This window comes from Paroedura picta, chromosome 1 (assembly GCF_049243985.1).
Source record: "Paroedura picta isolate Pp20150507F chromosome 1, Ppicta_v3.0, whole genome shotgun sequence".
NCBI lineage: Eukaryota > Metazoa > Chordata > Lepidosauria > Squamata > Gekkonidae > Paroedura > Paroedura picta.
In genome coordinates, this window is record NC_135369.1 from 110,091,624 (window position 1) to 110,109,240 (window position 17,617).

The following is a 17,617-nucleotide window of genomic DNA, read 5'->3' on the forward strand; positions in this document are numbered from 1 at the left end:
AAAGTGTGTATCCAACCTTTGCTTGAAGACTGCCACTGAGGGGGAGCTCACCACCTCCTTAGGCAGCCTATTCCACTGCTGAACTACTCTGACTGTGAAAATTTTTTTCCTGATATCTAGCCTATATCTTTGTACTTGTAATTTAAACCCATTACTGTGTGTCCTTTCCTCTGCAGCCAATGGGAACAGCATCCTTCCCTCCTCCAAGTGACAACCTTTCAAATACTTAAGAGGGCTATCATGTCCCCTCTCAACCTCCTTTTCTCCAGGCTGAACATTCCCAAGTCCCTTAACCTATCTTCATAGGGCTTGGTCCCTTGGCCCCAGATCATCCTTGTCGCTCTCCTCTGTGTACCCTTTCAATTTTATCTACAACCTTCTTGAAGTGAGGTTTCCAGAACGGCACACAGTACTCCAGATGTGGTCTGATCAGTGCCGTATACAATGGGACTATGACATCTTGTGATTTTGATGTGATGCCTCTGTTGATACAGCCCGAAATGGCATTTGCCTTTTTTACCGCTGCATCACACTGCCTGCTCATGTTTAGTTTACAATCCACAAGTACTCCAAGGTCTCGTTCACACACAGTGTTACCTAGAAGCGTATCCCCCATCCAGGAGGTATGCTTTTCATTTTTCTGACCCAGATGCAGTACTTTATACTTATCTTTATTAAATTGCATCTTGTTCTCATTTGCCCATTTTTCCATTGTGTTCAGATCTCGTTGAACTCTGTCTCTATCTTTTGGAGTATTTGCCAGTCCTCCCAATTTGGTGTCATCTGCAAACTTGAGGAGTAGTCCCTCCACCCCCTCATCTAGATTATTAATAAATATGTAAAAAGTACCGGACCGAGCCCTGAGCCCTGAGGTACCCGGCTACTCACCTCCCGCCAGTCTGATGAAACACCATTGACAACAACTCTCTGAGTGCGGTTCTCTAACCAATTCCCTATCCACCTAACTATCTGAAAATCCAGATTGCAGTCCTTCAATTTATCCATCAGAACATCATGGGGAACCTTGTCAAAAGCTTTACTAAAATCCAAGTAAATGACATCAACCGAATTTCCTCGATCCAGCAAACCTGTTACTTGGTCAAAAAAGGAAACCAGGTTGGTCAGACAGGACCTGTTGGAGACAAATCCATGCTGACTTCCTTGGATCACCAAATTGTCCTCCAGATGTTTGCAGATCACTCCTTTTAATATCTGCTCCATTATCTTACCCACAACAGAGGTCAGACTCACTGGTCTGTAGTTTCCCGGGTCATCCTTCCTCCCTTTTTTGTCTGGGTGGATTTCTGAGATGCTGAACATGGTCCTTGGAGCCTGAAAAGACATTTTGTGTTAATGGTTGGCTTAAAAACAAAGCACGCACACCCTTATATAAATGGAAGATGGCTGCCTGATCAGCCTTCCCAGCTATTTTCCCATCTCCAGAAAATAGAAAAGGGGCTGTTTTTGCCTGCCCAAGTTCTGAGAAGGCTGCACATGGTCCCTGGAGCCCAAAAATACATTTTGTGCTAATGGTTGGCTTAAAAGCAAGTTGCTCAGACTGCTGTATGATGAGGAGAAGGCTGCCCGATCTCCCCTCCCCTTTCCCAGACCATTCCCTACCACCAGAAAACAGAAAACAGGCTGTTTTGCCTGTCTGATCCAAAAAAGACCATGGACACTTTAAAGATTTTATTTTACCTTTGACAATGTAGGTTTGCAGTTGAGCTGTAACACTGACCATGCCATTAAAAAAAAATTACTCAAAGCAGGAAATGGAGAGGAGAGGGTGGCTGCAAGGGCGGGACAAAGCTGCCAAGACTATCATGTGTTTCCCTCTCCATACAGACTCATCCCTGGTTGCTCCCCGAATCATAGAATCATAGAGTTGGAAGGGACCTCTGGGGTCATCTAGTTCAAACCCCTGTACTATGTAGGACACTCACAACCCTATCACTCATCCTGCCACCCCCTTGAATCTTCACAGAATCAGCCTCTCTGTCAGATGGCTATCTGGTTGCTCACCAATGGGATGCATGATTTAGGGATGTAAATCCATTTTGGCGATTCCTGAAATCACAAGTTAAAAATGCCCCAAACCTGACCCACTTACTGGACAGTCTCTGGATGCAGGCAATGTCAGGGGGCTGTAAAACCTGCCAACATTCAAAGGCTGTCCAGGATCTGATCACTCATGCAGAAATGGTCCTTCTGGTAGTAAAAAGTAAGGCATAAAAATAAACTCTAGTAGTAAAGGGGTACCCATTGCATAATGAGCTGAAACCACGCCCACCACCTTGCATACTAATTAACATATTTGCATAACCATGCCCCCTGACATCACCGGAAGTGGCGTCATCATGCCCCGCCCTGTTCCCCATGCCCCGGAAGTGCCGACATGTCACCATGCCCCCTTGACGTCACCGGAAGTGCCGTCAACATGCCCTGTTGGCTTCTTTCCTAAAATCCTAAAAAGTGGCTTCTTTCCTAAAATCACTTCTTGGAGGGGGAGGGGGGCTGTCCCAGCCTCTTTGCTATTGGCCAGAGGTGACATGGCGTGTTGCTAGAGGGAACACATGGCCGTACCCGGTCATCCCCATTGGTTGTGACGCAGTAGGGAGGGTTGGTCTATGCTGCACGTCACTTCCAACGCTGTCACGAGGGGTGTAAAAAGATGGCTGCGTTTGCGGCGGGAGCATGGTCTGTGGAAATTGTTTCCGGGGCAGAAGGTGGGGGCATGACACCATCACTTCCAGGGAGGGGGGTGTACGTGGCATAATGGCAGCACATCCGGGGCAGGGAGCAGGGGCCAGAGGGCATGATGACGCCGCTTCTGGTGTCGTCAGGGTGTGTGTGGTGTAATGGCGGCACATCTGGGTCAGGGGTGCATGGGCGGGCAGGTTGATGGCACTTCCGGTGACGTCAAGGGGGTGTGGTGACATGGCGGCACTCCCGGGGTATAGGGCACAGGGCGGGGCATGATGACACCACTTCCGGTGACGTCAGGGGGCGTGGTTATGTAAATATGTTAATTAGTATGCAAGGTGGTGGGCGTGGTTTCAGCTCATTATGATATGTGTACCCCTTTACTACTAACTCTTATTGTTATTATGCTAACACCTTTCCTGTGGTTTGCAGCCAATTTTCCATAATTCCTTTCTACTAAAGTCTAAATAAATTGGAGGTAGAGGAAACTAAAATATTTTTCAGAACAGGGCATAATTTCTGGAGACATTTAAGTGCACCTGAGGCCTTTGGCAGGGATCTGCCAAAATGTAGCCTCAGTAGAATCCCTGTGCTTTCCTATGTTTATGGTTTGTTGTTGTTGCCATCTAAAGTGATCACAAAACACCAGACTTTTCAGAAATGTTTCCATTTAGAGAGGGTACAATAACTTGTTTTGCAGAACTGATTTGCATATTGTTTTGTATTGTGGATGCCATTAAAGGTTTTTGTATTGTATTGTATTGTATTGTATTGTATTGTATTGTATTGTATTGTATTGTATTGTATTGTATTGAGAGGGTACAAAAACAGCACCCAGAGTATAAATTTTACTCCTGCTGAAGTACTAAACAAGAAGGGTCAAAGGTACTTCAAGGTAGAGATCTAATTTGCTTCTTGGTTCAATTCCAGGCTCCAATATTGACCTTTAAAGTCCTGCATGGCCTGCGGCCCTTATACCTTAAGGACCACCTTCTGAGGCTATACAGGTATACTACTTTCTTGGCTGTGTCACCAGAACTTTGAAACTGCCTGGAGAATCATCTGTCTCCCTCTATTGAAGTCTTCTGCTAATAGGTGGTGACTTCTTTGTTTTATTTGGCATACTCCCAGTAAAAGGAGTATTAGTTTCCTCCCTTGTTCGGTTATTGTATGTGTGTTTTATTGAATTAATTTTACAATTTTAAATGTTTTTAATTGTCCAAGTATTTCAGTGTTTTCATGTTTCCTGCCTTGGAGACCCTGACTGAGGGTCAACAGAAATGTTGATGTTAGTGAATCATCCTATAAAATCTTACCACCTTTCTCAGAAATTTTCCAGGGTGTAATAAATCATAATTTCAACAAATGCTTGAAGATTCACTAGATCAATTTATAAATATCTTATCTACACCACTGCATGGTAAAAAAAATTATTATGGAAATAAGCTGTAGGTCAAAAAGTATTCAGATTTCATGGGACGGATGTCACACATGGAATTAGAATAGGCTGATCAAAGTAATATTACATTATATACAAGATTACAATATTCACAATTATGAACAAAATTAAAATTCCTGTTCTGCCCACAAGCATGCAATGAATAGGTGATAAAAACCTGACTTTCCAACACCTAGACCACAAATATGGCAAAACAGTTGATATGAAGGAGTATCTATCAACATTAAGTTATCTTGTGTACACAGTCATTGCTTTTAATGTGATTTTAATTTAAATCTTCTGGGTTGTAGCTTGCACTCTGTTGCAACCTGCCCTGTGCCTGGAAGACAGAGTAGCAGAAAACGTCCAAACAATTATTGTTCCCACCCTGCCGGCTGCATGATTAAACTTTGGCTTGTCCAGACATCAGCTTGCCCCCAGGTTGGTTTTGTGTGGTGCTAGACTGCCTGGGAGGAGTCTGGAAAACCAAAATAAACATGCACTGTATGTGGCAGAGATTTTGAGCAGCAGTCACTGTTTTGGACTACTGTTCACACTGATCCTGACAAATTCTGCTTATTTGATATTGGGACTGGCACAGTATTGGTAGAGTCCAGATGGGCATCAAATGTGCACAGAGACCTGGAAGAGTACCTGTCTGAAAGCCACACAGAGGTTGCTGGCACCCCCAAAACCTTGTGCAACGATCCCTCTACAATTCAGTTGCTTGACTACACAATTGCTGGTGATCCTTCTTTTCCACCAGTGTGTCATTTCGAGTAGTGAGGAGACCAACATTTTCTCCAGAAGGCTTTCAGGAGCTGGATGCCTTGAAGCCATCCCCCAACTTGTCCCTTGCTGAACCACTCCCACCCCATAAGGCATCCCCATGAGCAGAATTCCTGTGCTTTTCATTGCCATATGACAGAGCGATGGAGATGGAGAAATTTCCATAAAAATCTAAATGTCAGAAGATCTTTGGTAGGGGAAAAAAAAGAGGAGTGGTAGGTCTGCCAGGAAAATGCCCAGTCCTTAGCCTCTGCTCAAGGACCAGCTGATCTTCCACTGAGAATGGAAGAGCAGTACCACTTGATCAGGCCAAAGGCCCATCTAATTCACTGTCTTTTTTCACACAATGGCAATGAGGTGGCCCTGAAATATCAACCAGATTCTGAAGCCTCACCACAACCATAACTACTACTTTATTGCTGGCTCAGGGTGGGTAACAACAGAACAAACATTAAAAAAACCCATTAATTGACATGAATAAAACATATATTTTAAGTTTGAAGAAGAGCTTATTTTTATACCCTGCTTTTCACTGTCTGAAGGAGTAACAAAGTGGCTTACAATTGTCTTCCCTTCCTCTCCCCACAACAGACACCCTGTGAGTAGGTGAGGCTGAGAGCACTTTGACAGAAACTGCTCTGAGACAACAGCTTCTAATAGGACTGTGAATAGCCCAAGGTCACCCAGCTGGCTGCATGTGGAGGAATGGTGACTCAAAGCCAGCTTGCCATATTAGAAGCAGTTTCTCTTAACCACTACACCAACTGGTTAAAATATATATACTGTTAAACTTCCCCCTTTAAAAACTTACAAAAGGGGGGTAATTTCTCTTGATTAGATTGATATTTTGTGGATGGAACATTGAAGTTTTGTGCATATGGAGGCCAGCATTTCCTCAGTATTAATTTCCTGGCCTCAACCATTGGCCTGTTGGAACAGCTCTGTCTTGCAGGCATTCCAGAACTGGTGATGGTCCTGGAGGGCCCTGATCTCAGCAGGAGGAGCATTCCACCGAAAGGGCCCTGGATGTGGTTGAGGCCAGTTTTACTTCTTTTGGGATGGAGATCTTAAGCATTCGGCACTAAATCTTAGTGCTCTTTGGGGTAGAAGAGGTGGTCCCATGTTTATTTTTATTCATATTCTGCCTTTCTTCCCAATGAGGACCCTAAATGGCTTACATTGTTCTGCTGTCCTCCATATTATCCACACAACCACCCAGTGAGGCAGATTAGGCCGTGTGTGTATGACAGGACTAAGGTCACCCAGCCAGCTTCCTTGCTATGGGATCTGAAACTGCTGGGCTTCCCAGATCCTAGTTTGACACATTTTAACTACTACATCAAGAGCCCCCCTTCAAGGATCGCTGCCTTGCCGTGGCAAGGGGGCTGGCATAGTTCAGTGAAGCTAGGAGCTATACCGTGCAGGGCCACCCAAGATGGACACGTCATAGCCGAGAGCTCTGACAAAAGGTGATCCACTGGAGAAGGAAATGGCAAACCACTCCAGTATCTTTGCCATGAAAACTCTATGGACAGTTCCAAAAGGCAAAACGATATGACGCTGGAAGATGAGCCCCTCAGGTCGGAAGGTGTCCAATATGCCAGTGGTCCCCAACCTTTCCGAGGCTGGGGACCGGCAGGGCATCGGGCCGCGCCTGCGGGCCGCGCCTCCGCGGGCCATGCCCGCGCATTGGGCCTCGCCTGCGCATCGGGCCGCACCCGCGGGCCGCGCCCGCAATGGCCGCGCCCGCGCATTGGGCCGCGCCCGCGCATTGGGCCGCGCCCGCGCATTGGGCCGCGCCCGCGCATTGGGCCGCGCCCGCGCATCGGGCCGCGCCCGCGCATCGGGCCGCGCCCGCGCATCGGGCCGCGCCCGCGCATCGGGCCGCGCCCGCGCATCGGGCCGTGCCCGCACGGCCGTGCGGCCCGGCCCTGATTCCCTCTCCCCGCCCTCCCGCAGTAAGAAGCTTCCTGGGCCGCAAGCTTGCGGCCTGGGAAGTTTTTTTACTGCGGGGGGCGGGGCGGGGAGAGGGAGCCGCGGCCCGGCGCCATGGCCTTCGCGGCCCGGCACCGGGCCGCGGCCCGCAGGTTGGGGACCACTGCAATATGCTACTGGGGATGAGCAGACGGTTAGTATGAGTAGCGCCAGAATGAATGAAGCGACTGAGCCAAAGCCAAAAGGACGCTCAGTTGTGGAAGTAACTGGTGGTGAAAAGACGGTCCGATGCTGTAAAGATTTTTATTCCAAAGGAACCTGGAACGTCAGATCCATGAATCAAGGCAAGCTGGACGTGGTTAAACAAGAAATGACAAGACTGAACATCGACATTTTAGGAATCAGTGAACTAAAATGGACAGGAATGGGTAAATTTAATTCAGATGATCATCAGGTATACTACTGTGGACAAGAATCTCGCAGAAGAAGCCTTCATAATCAATAAGAGAGTAGGAAAAGCAGTCTTGGGATACAATCCCCAAAATGACAGAATGATCTCAGTTCGTATCCAAGGCAAACCATTCAACATCACAGTGATCCAGGTCTATGCCCCAACCACTACTGCTGAAGAGGATGAAGTTGATCAGTTCTATGAAGCCCTACAACAACTTCTAGAAGCAATGCCAAAAAATGATGTGCTTATCATCATGGGGGATTGGAATGCTAAAGTAGGAAGCCAAAAGATAACAGGGATAACAGGCAAGTTTGGCCTTGGAGTACAAAATGAAGCAGGGCACAGGCTGGTAGAATTTTGTCAAGAGAATACAATGGTCATAGCAAACACTCTTTTCCAACAACCCAAGAGACGACTCTACACATGGACATCACCAGACGGTCAACACAGAAATCAGATTGACTATGTGCTCTGCAGCCAAAGATGGAGAAGTTCTATACAGTCAATAAAAACAAGACCAGGAGCTGATTGTGGTTCAGATCATCAGCTTCTTGTTGCAAAATTTAGGCTTAAATTGAAGAAAGTAGGGAAAAGCACTAGGTCACTCAGGTATGAACTAAATCATATCTCCGACGAATATACAGTAGAGGTGACAAATAGATTTAAGGAATTAGATCTGATAGAATGCCTGAAGAACTATGGACAGAGGTTCGCGACATTGTACAAAAGGTAGCAACTAAAACCATCCCAAAGAAAAAGAAATGCAAGAAATCAAAATGGCTGTCTGAGGAAGCTTTACAAATAGCTAAAGAGATAAGGGAAGTGAAAGGCAAGGGAGACAGAGAAAGGTACACCCAATTGAATGCAGAATTCCAGAGAAAAGCTAGAAGAGATAAGAATGCCTTCTTAAATGAACAGTGCAAACAAAATGGTAGGGATCTCACAGAAGCAAAAGAGATTAAACAAAGGTGGCAAAATTATACAGAAGAACTATACAAGAGCGAGCTTAACATCCCTGATGACCACAGTGGGGTAGTTACTGACCTGGAGCCAGACATTCTGGAATGTGAAGTCAAATGGGCCTTAGGAAGTCTGAGCAACAATAACGCTAGTGGTGGTGATAGCATTCCAGTTGAACTATTCAAAATCTTAAAGGACAATGCAGTAAAAGTGCTACACTCAATATGCCAGCAAATTTGGAAAACTCAACAATGGCCACAGGATTGGAAAAGGTCAGTTTACATTCCAATCCCAAAGAAGGGCAATGCCAAAGAATGTTCAAACTACTGCACTATTGCACTCATTTCTCATGCTAGCAAAGTTATGCTCAAAATCCTACAAACTAGGCTCCAGCAATATGTGGACCGAGAACTTCCAGAAGTACAGGCAGGATTTCAAAGAGGCAGAGGAACTAGAGATCAAATTGCCAACATATGCTGGATCATGGAGAAAGTTAGGGAATTCCAGAATAACATCTACTTCTGCTTCATTGACTATGCTAAAGCCTTTGATTGTGTGGAGCACAACAAATTGTGGCAAGTTCTTAAACAGATGGGAATACCAGAGTATCTTATTTGTCTCGTGAGAAATTTATATGCAGGTCAAGAAGCAACAGTGAGAACCGAACATGGAATCACTGATTGGTTCAAAATTGAGAAAGGAGTTCGGCAAGGCTGTATACTGTCGCCTTGCCTATTTAACTTGTATGTGGAGCACATCATGAGAAAGGCGGGATTAGAGGAGTCACAAATTGGGATCTAGATTGTAGGGAGAAATATCAACAACCTCAGATATGCAGATGATACCACTCTAATGGCCGAAAGTGAAGAGGAACTAAAGAGCCTGTTGATGCGGTTGAAGGAGGAGAGTGCAAAAATTGGCTTGAAACTCAACATCAAGAAAACAAAGATCATGGCATCCGGCCCTTTCAATTCCTGGCAAATAGATGGGGAAGAAATGGAGATAGTGACAGATTTTATTTTCCTGGGCTCCAAGATCACTGCAGATGGGGACTGCAGCAAAGAAATTAAAAGACGCTTGCTCCTGGGGAGGAAAGCTATGGCAAATCTCGACAGCATCATAAAAAGCAGAGACATCATCCTGCCAACAAAAGTGTGTTTAGTCAAAGCTATGGTATTCCCAGTTGCAATGTGTGGCTGCAAAAGTTGGACCATAAGGAAGGCCGAGCGTCAAAGAATTGAGGCTTTTGAACTCTGGTGCTGGAGAAGACTCTTGTGAGTCCCTTGGACTGCAAGGTGAACAAACCAGTCAGTCCTAGAGGAGATCAGCCCTGACTGCTCCTTAGAAGGCCAGATTCTGAAGATGAAACTCAAATACTTTGGCCACCTCAAGAGAAGGAAGGACTCCCTCGAGAAGAGCCTAATGCTGAGAGCGATCGAGGGCAAAAGAAGAAGGGGACGACAGAGAATGAGGTGGCTGGATGGAGTCACAGAAGCAGTAAGTGCAAACTTAAATGTAGTCCGGGGAATGGTAGAGGACAGGAAGGCCTGGAGGATCATTGTCCATGGGGTCGCGATGGGTCGGACACGACTTCACACCTAACAACAACAACAACACCAAGAGCTCTGTGGGACCTCAGTCAGTTCTGCAGGGCCTGCAAGACAGAGCTGTTCTGCCAGACTCATGGCCCAGTGCTATAATATTAACATCCACCAAACAGCTGGCCTCACCATTAGGATAGGAAGGAGAAACTGGAAGATTGGCTCCCTTCTCAAGGTTCCCTTCTCCTGGTATTTTTAGAGGGGCTGACTGTGCGTTGTTTTAAAGTTTTTTATATTGCATGTTATTTTTACTGATTTTACCTGCTCTGAGTGTTGGAAGGGTGGGCTACCGTTAACATTTATTATTATTATTGCTGTTGTTGTTGAGGTACTCTGCCTCTGGACATGGGGCTCCCTCATTTAGTCTCTGTGGGTAACAGCCAGTGCCATGGAGCTGGTCTAATCTGCCTTTCCAGCCAGCTGCCCCTGCATTCCGTGCTGGTGACTCCCGCAAGTTCGACACGGGCACAGTCCCTACTGCCCCGGGCCGCCCCTCTCTTCCTGCCCCTTCCCGCACGGCCCCTGCCTCCTTCCTCGCTTCTCTCCGCGCCTCGAGGTCAGCTCCCGGAGGGCGGGGTGACCGGCTCCCGCCCCCTCCACAGCGACGGGCGGAGGCGCCAAGAGGCAGTAGCGGGCGCGGCAGCCGCCTCAGCTGGCTTGGAAGGCGCTGCCCCAGAGAGAGGCGAGCAGCGCACGGTTGGCGCCCAAATCGGCTTTTGCGTCTCCAGGAGGAGGAGGACGATGCGCTTTTGGCCGCCGCTGCTGCTCCTGTGCTGCTGGGGGCTGCCCCCTGTGGTCGGGCGCCACTACCCGCACAGCGCGGTGCTGGACGGGGCGTCCCGCTACCGGCTGTCGTGGGCGCCTCAGGGTAGCGCTATCGCCTTCCGCCTGGAGGTGCGCACTCAGGGCTACGTGGGCTTCGGCTTCTCCCCGACGGGAGCCATGGCTTCGGCGGATATCGTGGTGGGCGGAGTGGACCGAGGAAACCCCTATCTACAGGTGAGCGCGGGACAGGAGAGGGGGCGACCTCCATTTCCCTTGCCCTTTGGGGAGGAGGCTGCTCCCGCTAGACCCCCGGTCCGCTCGGAGTGTCAGGGGATGGAGGTCGATCCCAAGGATGGCTTTATAGCAGGCTTAACACACTGACATGCATAAAGAGTATCTTGAGTTCGTCGCAGGTGAGCACAGGAACGCACTGTGTCTTATGCTCCCCTCTGCATCTGAGGCTGATTTAGAAAAGCTGTCAACTCCTCTCTCTCTCCCCTCCCATATTATCATTTACAGTGTTATGGAGTGCCAGCAGATACACTGAAACTATACAACCTGCATTTTTTAAATACTCAAACTTTCTCTTATGTGTTTCTCAATGACCGTTCATGCACTGAAGTTTCATACCGAGCTGCAGGCTGGAGTTGCCCCACCTCTTCCTGCACCCACAGGGGGGAGCATTTGGCCCCGTGCGCCTCATCTGCCTCCGATTTGTGCTCCTGCATGGGAGCTGGGGCAGTGAAGTTCCCAGTGCATACACGTAATTTTGGTGGGGTGGGGATTGTGATGTGTGCTGTTTCTTTTTTGGAGAGGGTATGTCTAATGTGACATAAAAAGTGTGGCTCACTTTATGGGTAGTTTCATACCTCTCTGTCCAGCCCTGGTACTTCATTGGATTATGGAATCTTACTTTCTGGAGCTGAGTAGTTCTGACAGAATCTGGGCTGGCTTGAAGAGGAAAAGCTGCTTGTATATTGACTGCTTATGTACTGTGCCAATTGGAGGCAAACAATTAAATCTTCAACAAAGTAATATCCTTCCACTACTGTTTAGAGTTGTACTGAAAACCCACTTAGAATTCCATTTGTTTTTACATCTGCCCTTTTCTGATCTCACATCTATGGTTAGTTGTTTTAATTATGATAAATTACAATGTTCACTTGACTTTGTTCAAACCTATGCATGTTGATTCTCAAAACTTCTCATACTTCAGGAGTTACTATTGTTAGTACTTCAGAATATTGCTCCCTGCCAACCAAATTCCCTCAAAACACTTACAAAGTTGCTCCTTGGCAGATCTGCAACCTGCTCATTCTCCAGCATTCAACTGCATCCTTTCAGTTCTCATGGAAAGTTCTCTTCTATGGAACTCTAGAGTGGCAGATTTAAGTGCCGTTTCACCAATACACTTCATAATGAATTGGTGAAAACATAGAAATGATGGGAACAGATGATTTAATAAAAAGCTATAGTATGAATTAGGTATTTTGGTTTATCAGTTTTTGTCTCGTATTTCATGACAGTCCATGCTGTAATCCTTAAACATTTATTTTAAGTCTTTTTAGATCCTGGATGCAAAATATCAAAGAATCTATTTTTTTCTCTCAGGATGGGCTGATAGGTTATGATGTTATCTGAAAAAGCATCCTATGTGGACTGTATTAATCATAGGTTGAGTTCCATTAATCCAGTCTGTATGTAGTGCAATTTGTAGCCCAAGCATCCAGCTCTACTCTCATCTGAGTTCCCACAAGAGGAAATTTAACAAGAAAGAGCTAGCCAAAGTTTTATATCAATATTACTAGTATTTGTAGGACAAACGGTTATGCTAAGACAGCAGATATTTTGTATATCTTGTGCAAAGATGTACACAAATCCCATACAAATGACTGAATGTGCTATAGAGAAAACTGGAAAGATGGCTTAACAATTCTCTCTATTAAAAAATTGAAGTCCCTACTCCTTCCTTCATCTCAAATGCTTCTTCTGCACCTGTTGAACATATTAATATATTGAATATTATAGCATTTTGATAAAATCCAGACCCCAAAATAAAAACAGATGACAGAATATCTTGGTAAGCCACAATTTAGGGGGTAGACAACCAGTTCTGTCTCTTTGATGGAACTCTTTACAGTCTTACTGGGAAAACAAAACCAAGGCAATAGAATATCATGCTACAAACTCTCAATATCTCTCCAGATGATGTAATAAAAAGAAGTGGTCCATGGTGCTGAAGGTTACTGATAGGTCTAACAAAGCCAGTAATAAAATGTAATTGGCAATCACCCACCAGAACAAGTAAAGCCGCATCTAGCCTAAAATCTGACTGACAGAGGTTAAAACATCTAGTTTGGGTATACTCCTATCACTAATTCAATCCCTTTGCCCGAGAACTATAAATCTGGTCTGGATTGTGGCCATTCACACTACTTAGTGTGAGTGGTCAAAATCTTAAAATATGCCTCTGTTAACATCTTTGTTCTTGAGAGAGAAAACTTTCATCCATCCGTCTGATGACATGAACACAAATGGTGCTTTTCAGAGTTCTGAATTTGCAGTTCAAATAGCTATGCTATCAATAAGAATATAGATAATTGAGACATAACTGACAATTCTGAGAAGAATTACAATGAAAGATTTGAACAATAGAACTTGGCTAGAAAAATGTCTGCCTAGTAGCTACAGTAAGCAAACAAAGCAAAATTCAAGAAGCCAAACTTGTCTTTTCTTTCACAGTGTTTTTGTTTCCCTGTGGTTTTATTCCCATAAGAAAACTTTTCCCAAGTACTTTCCCCAAGATCAGGGAAAGCTTTAATGAACAGCACAAGAAATATCTCTTTCTCTTGTCTTGGTGTTAGCATTGTGTTTTACATGGGGCTTCTGCTTCAGTATCTGGTATGATGAGCAGAACATGAAAGAAGATTCTATTAACTCTTTGTAAGCAGATCAGTCAGGGTGCAGGAGGTAATTACATTACAGGGGCAGAAAGCAAAAGAGAACATTACAAAGGGCCTACTCATGTTTTTAAAAGTGTGGCTGAGCTAAGAGTGAGCAGGGAATGACGCATTAGTGGCCAAGCATCCCAGGAGTTCAGAGATTAGAGTGGGAACCCAGATCTAACAATTTGGAAAGTCAGCGCAGTCTCTCAAGCATACTTAATAGCTCTTCTGTAAGGGGTGGGAAAAGGGAAAGGAGTAAGAGTTCAGAAAACGGGAAAAAGGGAGGAAAGTTTGCAGAACAGTCAAGTGTTATATAGCTACTTGCAGGCAGAATTTCAGACAATTGGTAGTAGTGAACAAAGGAAAAAGATCATCTCCCCCCTCCCCCCACTCAGTACCATGAAGCAAAGATGCCTGAGTAAAGACGGGCACGGCCTTGGAGAAATTGCTGCATCTAATTGTGCTTGTAGCAATATTGCTTTTCCAAAATTACTAAAGTAAGTTTTTGTTTGCCATGAAAGTGCTCAAGGCACCTCTAAGTTCTGCGTCTAGCTTTTAAGAAAATCTTTCTTTTATGCTTGAAAACTGATGCAGTTTTGAGGCTTTCTCCTTGATCTCCAACCCTGTCAAGAGTTGTGCATCCCAGCCCTATAGCATGTGTTAACTGGGGGATCCATTTTGCACAGATTTAATTAATATTTTGTACAAGTTATACAAGATCATTGCAATGTATGATCCATCTGCTGAGCTGTTACACAAAAATTAACCTTACTGAATGCATTGATTCTAACCTATCTTTGTTAGCTGGCAAGTTAAGGCTAGAGTTAAATAATATGTTTATCAAATGTATCTCACAGAAGTAGAGCATCTGTTTGAAAAGAACAGATTTTAAAAGGCTGGAAAACAGTGAACAGAGCAGTATGTTGCTTTTAAATGCACTCATGCCAACAGCAACAAAGATACTTCTGGAAAACAAATTTAAGGCAGGTAGAGGGGCGAAACCCAAGAGACGACTCTACACATGGACATCACCAGACGGTCAACACAGAAATCAGATTGACTATGTGCTCTGCAGCCAAAGTTGGAAAAGTTCTATCCAGTCAATAAAAACAAGACCAGGAGCTGATTGTGGGTCAGATCATGAGCTTCTTGTTGCAAAATTTAGGCTTAAATTGAAGAAAGTAGGGAAAAGCACTAGGCCACTCAGGTATGAACTAAATCATATCCCCGACGAATACACAGTGGAGGTGACAAATAGATTTAAGGAATTAGATCTGATAGACAGAGTGCCTGAAGAACTATGGACGGAGGTTCGCAACATTGTACAAGAGGTAGCAACTAAAACCATCCCAAAGAAAAAGAAATGCAAGAAATCAAAATGGCTGTCTGAGGAAGCTTTACAAATAGCTAAGGAGAGAAGGGAAGTGAAAGGCAAGGGAGAAAGAGAAAGATACACCCAATTGAATGCAGAATTCCAGAGAAAAGCTAGAAGAGATAAGAATGCCTTCTTAAATGAACAGTGCAAACAAATAGAAGAAAACAATAGAATGGGGAGGACCAGAGATCTTTTCAAGAAAATTGGAGATATGAAGAGAACGTTTCATGCAAAGGTGGGTATGATAAGGGACCAAAATGGTAGGGACCTCACAGAAGCAGAAGAGATTAAACAAAGGTGGCAAAATTATACAGAAGAACTATACAAGAGCGAGCTTAACATCCCTGATGACCACAATGGGGTAGTTACTGACCTGGAGCCAGACATCCTGGAATGTGAAGTCAAATGGGCCTTAGGAAGTCTGAGCAACAATAAAGCTAGTGGTAGTGACAGCATTCCAGTTGAACTATTCAAAATCTTAAAGGACGATGCAGTAAAAGTGCTACACTCAATATGCCAGCAAATTTGGAAAACTCAACAATGGCCACAGGATTGGAAAAGGTCAGTTTACATTCCAATCCCAAAGAAGGGCAATGCCAAAGAATGTTCAAACTACCGCACCATTGCACTAATTTCTCATGCTAGCAAAGTTATGCTCAAAATCCTACAAGCTAGGCTCCAGCAATATGTGGACCGAGAACTTCCAGAAGTACAGGCAGGATTTCGAAGAGGCAGAGGAACTAGAGATCAAATTGCCAACATACGCTGGATCATGGAGAAAGCTAGGGAGAACGTCTACTTCTGCTTCATTGACTATGCTAAAGCCTTTGATTGTGTGGAGCACAACAAATTGTGGCACGTTCTTAAAGAGATGGGAATACCAGAGCATCTTATTTGTCTCTTGAGAAATTCATATGCAGGTCAAGAAGCAACAGTGAGAACTGAACATGGAATCACTGACTGGTTCAAAATTGAGAAAGGAGTTCGGCAAGGCTGTATACTGTCGCCTTGCCTATTTAATTTGTATGCAGAGCACATCATGAGAAATGCGGGATTAGAGGAGTCACAAATTGGGATTAAGATTGCAGGGAGAAATATCAACAACCTCAGATATGCAGATGATACCACTCTAATGGCAGAAAGTGAAGAGGAACTAAAGAGCCTGTTGATGCGGTTGAAGGAGGAGAGTGCAAAAATTGGCTTGAAACTCAACATCAAGAAAACAAAGATCATGGCATCCGGCCCTCTCAATTCCTGGCAAATAGAAGGGGAAGAAATGGAGATAGTGACAGATTTTATTTTCCTGGGCTCCAAGATCACTGCAGATGGGGACTGCAGCAAAGAAATTAAAAGACGCTTGCTCCTGGGGAGGAAAGCTATGGCAAATCTAGAGAGCATCCTAAAAAGCAGAGACATCACCCTGCCAACAAAAGTGCGTTTAGTCAAGGCTATGGTCTTCCCAGTTGCAATGTATGGCTGCGAAAGTTGGACCATAAGGAAGGCCGAGCGTCAAAGAATTGAGGCTTTTGAACTCTGGTGCTGGAGAAGACTCTTGCGAGTCCCTTGGACTGCAAGGCGAACAAACCGGTCAGTCCTAGAGGAGATCAGCCCTGACTGCTCTTTAGAAGGCCAGATCCTGAAGATGAAACTCAAATATTTTGGCCACCTCATGAGAAGGAAGGACTCCCTGGAGAAGAGCCTAATGCTGGGAGCGATCGAGGGCAAAAGAAGAAGGGGACGACAGAGAATGAGGTGGCTGGATGGAGTCACTGAAGCAGTAGCTGCAAACTTAAATGGACTCCGGGGAATGGTAGAGGACAGGAAGGCCTGGAGGATCATTGTCCATGGGGTCGCGATGGGTCGGACACGACTTCGCACATAACAACAACAACAAGAGGGGCGAACTTAAATGGATCGGGGTGAACTTAAATGGACTCCGGGGAATGGTAGAGGACAAGAAGGCCTGGAGGATCATTGTCCATTGGGGTCGCGATGGGTCAGACACAACTTCGCACCTAACAACAACAGCAGAGGGGAGATATGAAGCATGTGCCATACTGATATCACTTTGCTGGTGCTTGATGAAAGGCATTTCATGTCTTGTGGGCATCTTGGGGAAACCCTTAAAGCATGTCCAGTTTAGTGATTAGTATATTGGATCAGGGAGACCCAGGCTCCAGAAGAAGAGTTGTTTTTTATACTATGCTTTTCTTTACCAGCAGTTTCAAAGTTGTTTAAAATCACCTTCCCTTCCTCACTCCACAACAGGCACTCTGTGAGGTAGGTGGAACCAAGAGAGCCTTGATGTTACTGCTGTGTGAGAACAGCATTATCAGGGCTATGACCAGCCCCAGGTCACCCGAGATGGCTGCATGTGAAGGAAGTCAAGCCTGGCTCACCAAATTAGAACCCACCACTTTTAACCACTACATGAAATCCTGACTCTTCTCTGAAGCCTGCTGAGTGACCTGGGACAATCTCTCCTGAAGTCTCATGCCTATCTCACAAGGTTAATCTGAGAGAGAATGAGTGGCAGAAAGTCACCCAGTGATTTCAATGGATGAGTGAGGATTCAGACCCATCTAGACTAACATTGTGATTAGTTACATGGTTACAGTTTTATCTCATGGTTACTGTAGCACTCTTTAGAAC

At 45.2% G+C, this 17,617-nt stretch overlaps 1 protein-coding gene and 1 long non-coding RNA gene across 3 annotated transcripts in view; one reads left to right on the forward strand and one right to left on the reverse strand.

Moving 5' to 3' along the window:
• Positions 1 to 1,228: 1,228 nt before the first annotated feature.
• Positions 1,229 to 17,617, reverse strand: part of LOC143844903 (uncharacterized) — a 107,754-nt gene continuing 91,365 nt past the window's right edge. For both annotated transcript variants that reach the window (XR_013234187.1, XR_013234188.1), the window contains exon 4: positions 1,229 to 1,332. This is a non-coding gene — a long non-coding RNA (uncharacterized LOC143844903). The remainder of the gene's footprint in view (positions 1,333 to 17,617) is intronic.
• Positions 10,487 to 17,617, forward strand: part of MOXD1 (monooxygenase DBH like 1) — a 64,615-nt gene continuing 57,484 nt past the window's right edge. The window contains exon 1 of the mRNA XM_077352692.1: positions 10,487 to 10,879. Within this exon, the coding sequence (XP_077208807.1) occupies positions 10,622 to 10,879 (258 nt within the window). The 5' untranslated portion in view covers positions 10,487 to 10,621. The remainder of the gene's footprint in view (positions 10,880 to 17,617) is intronic.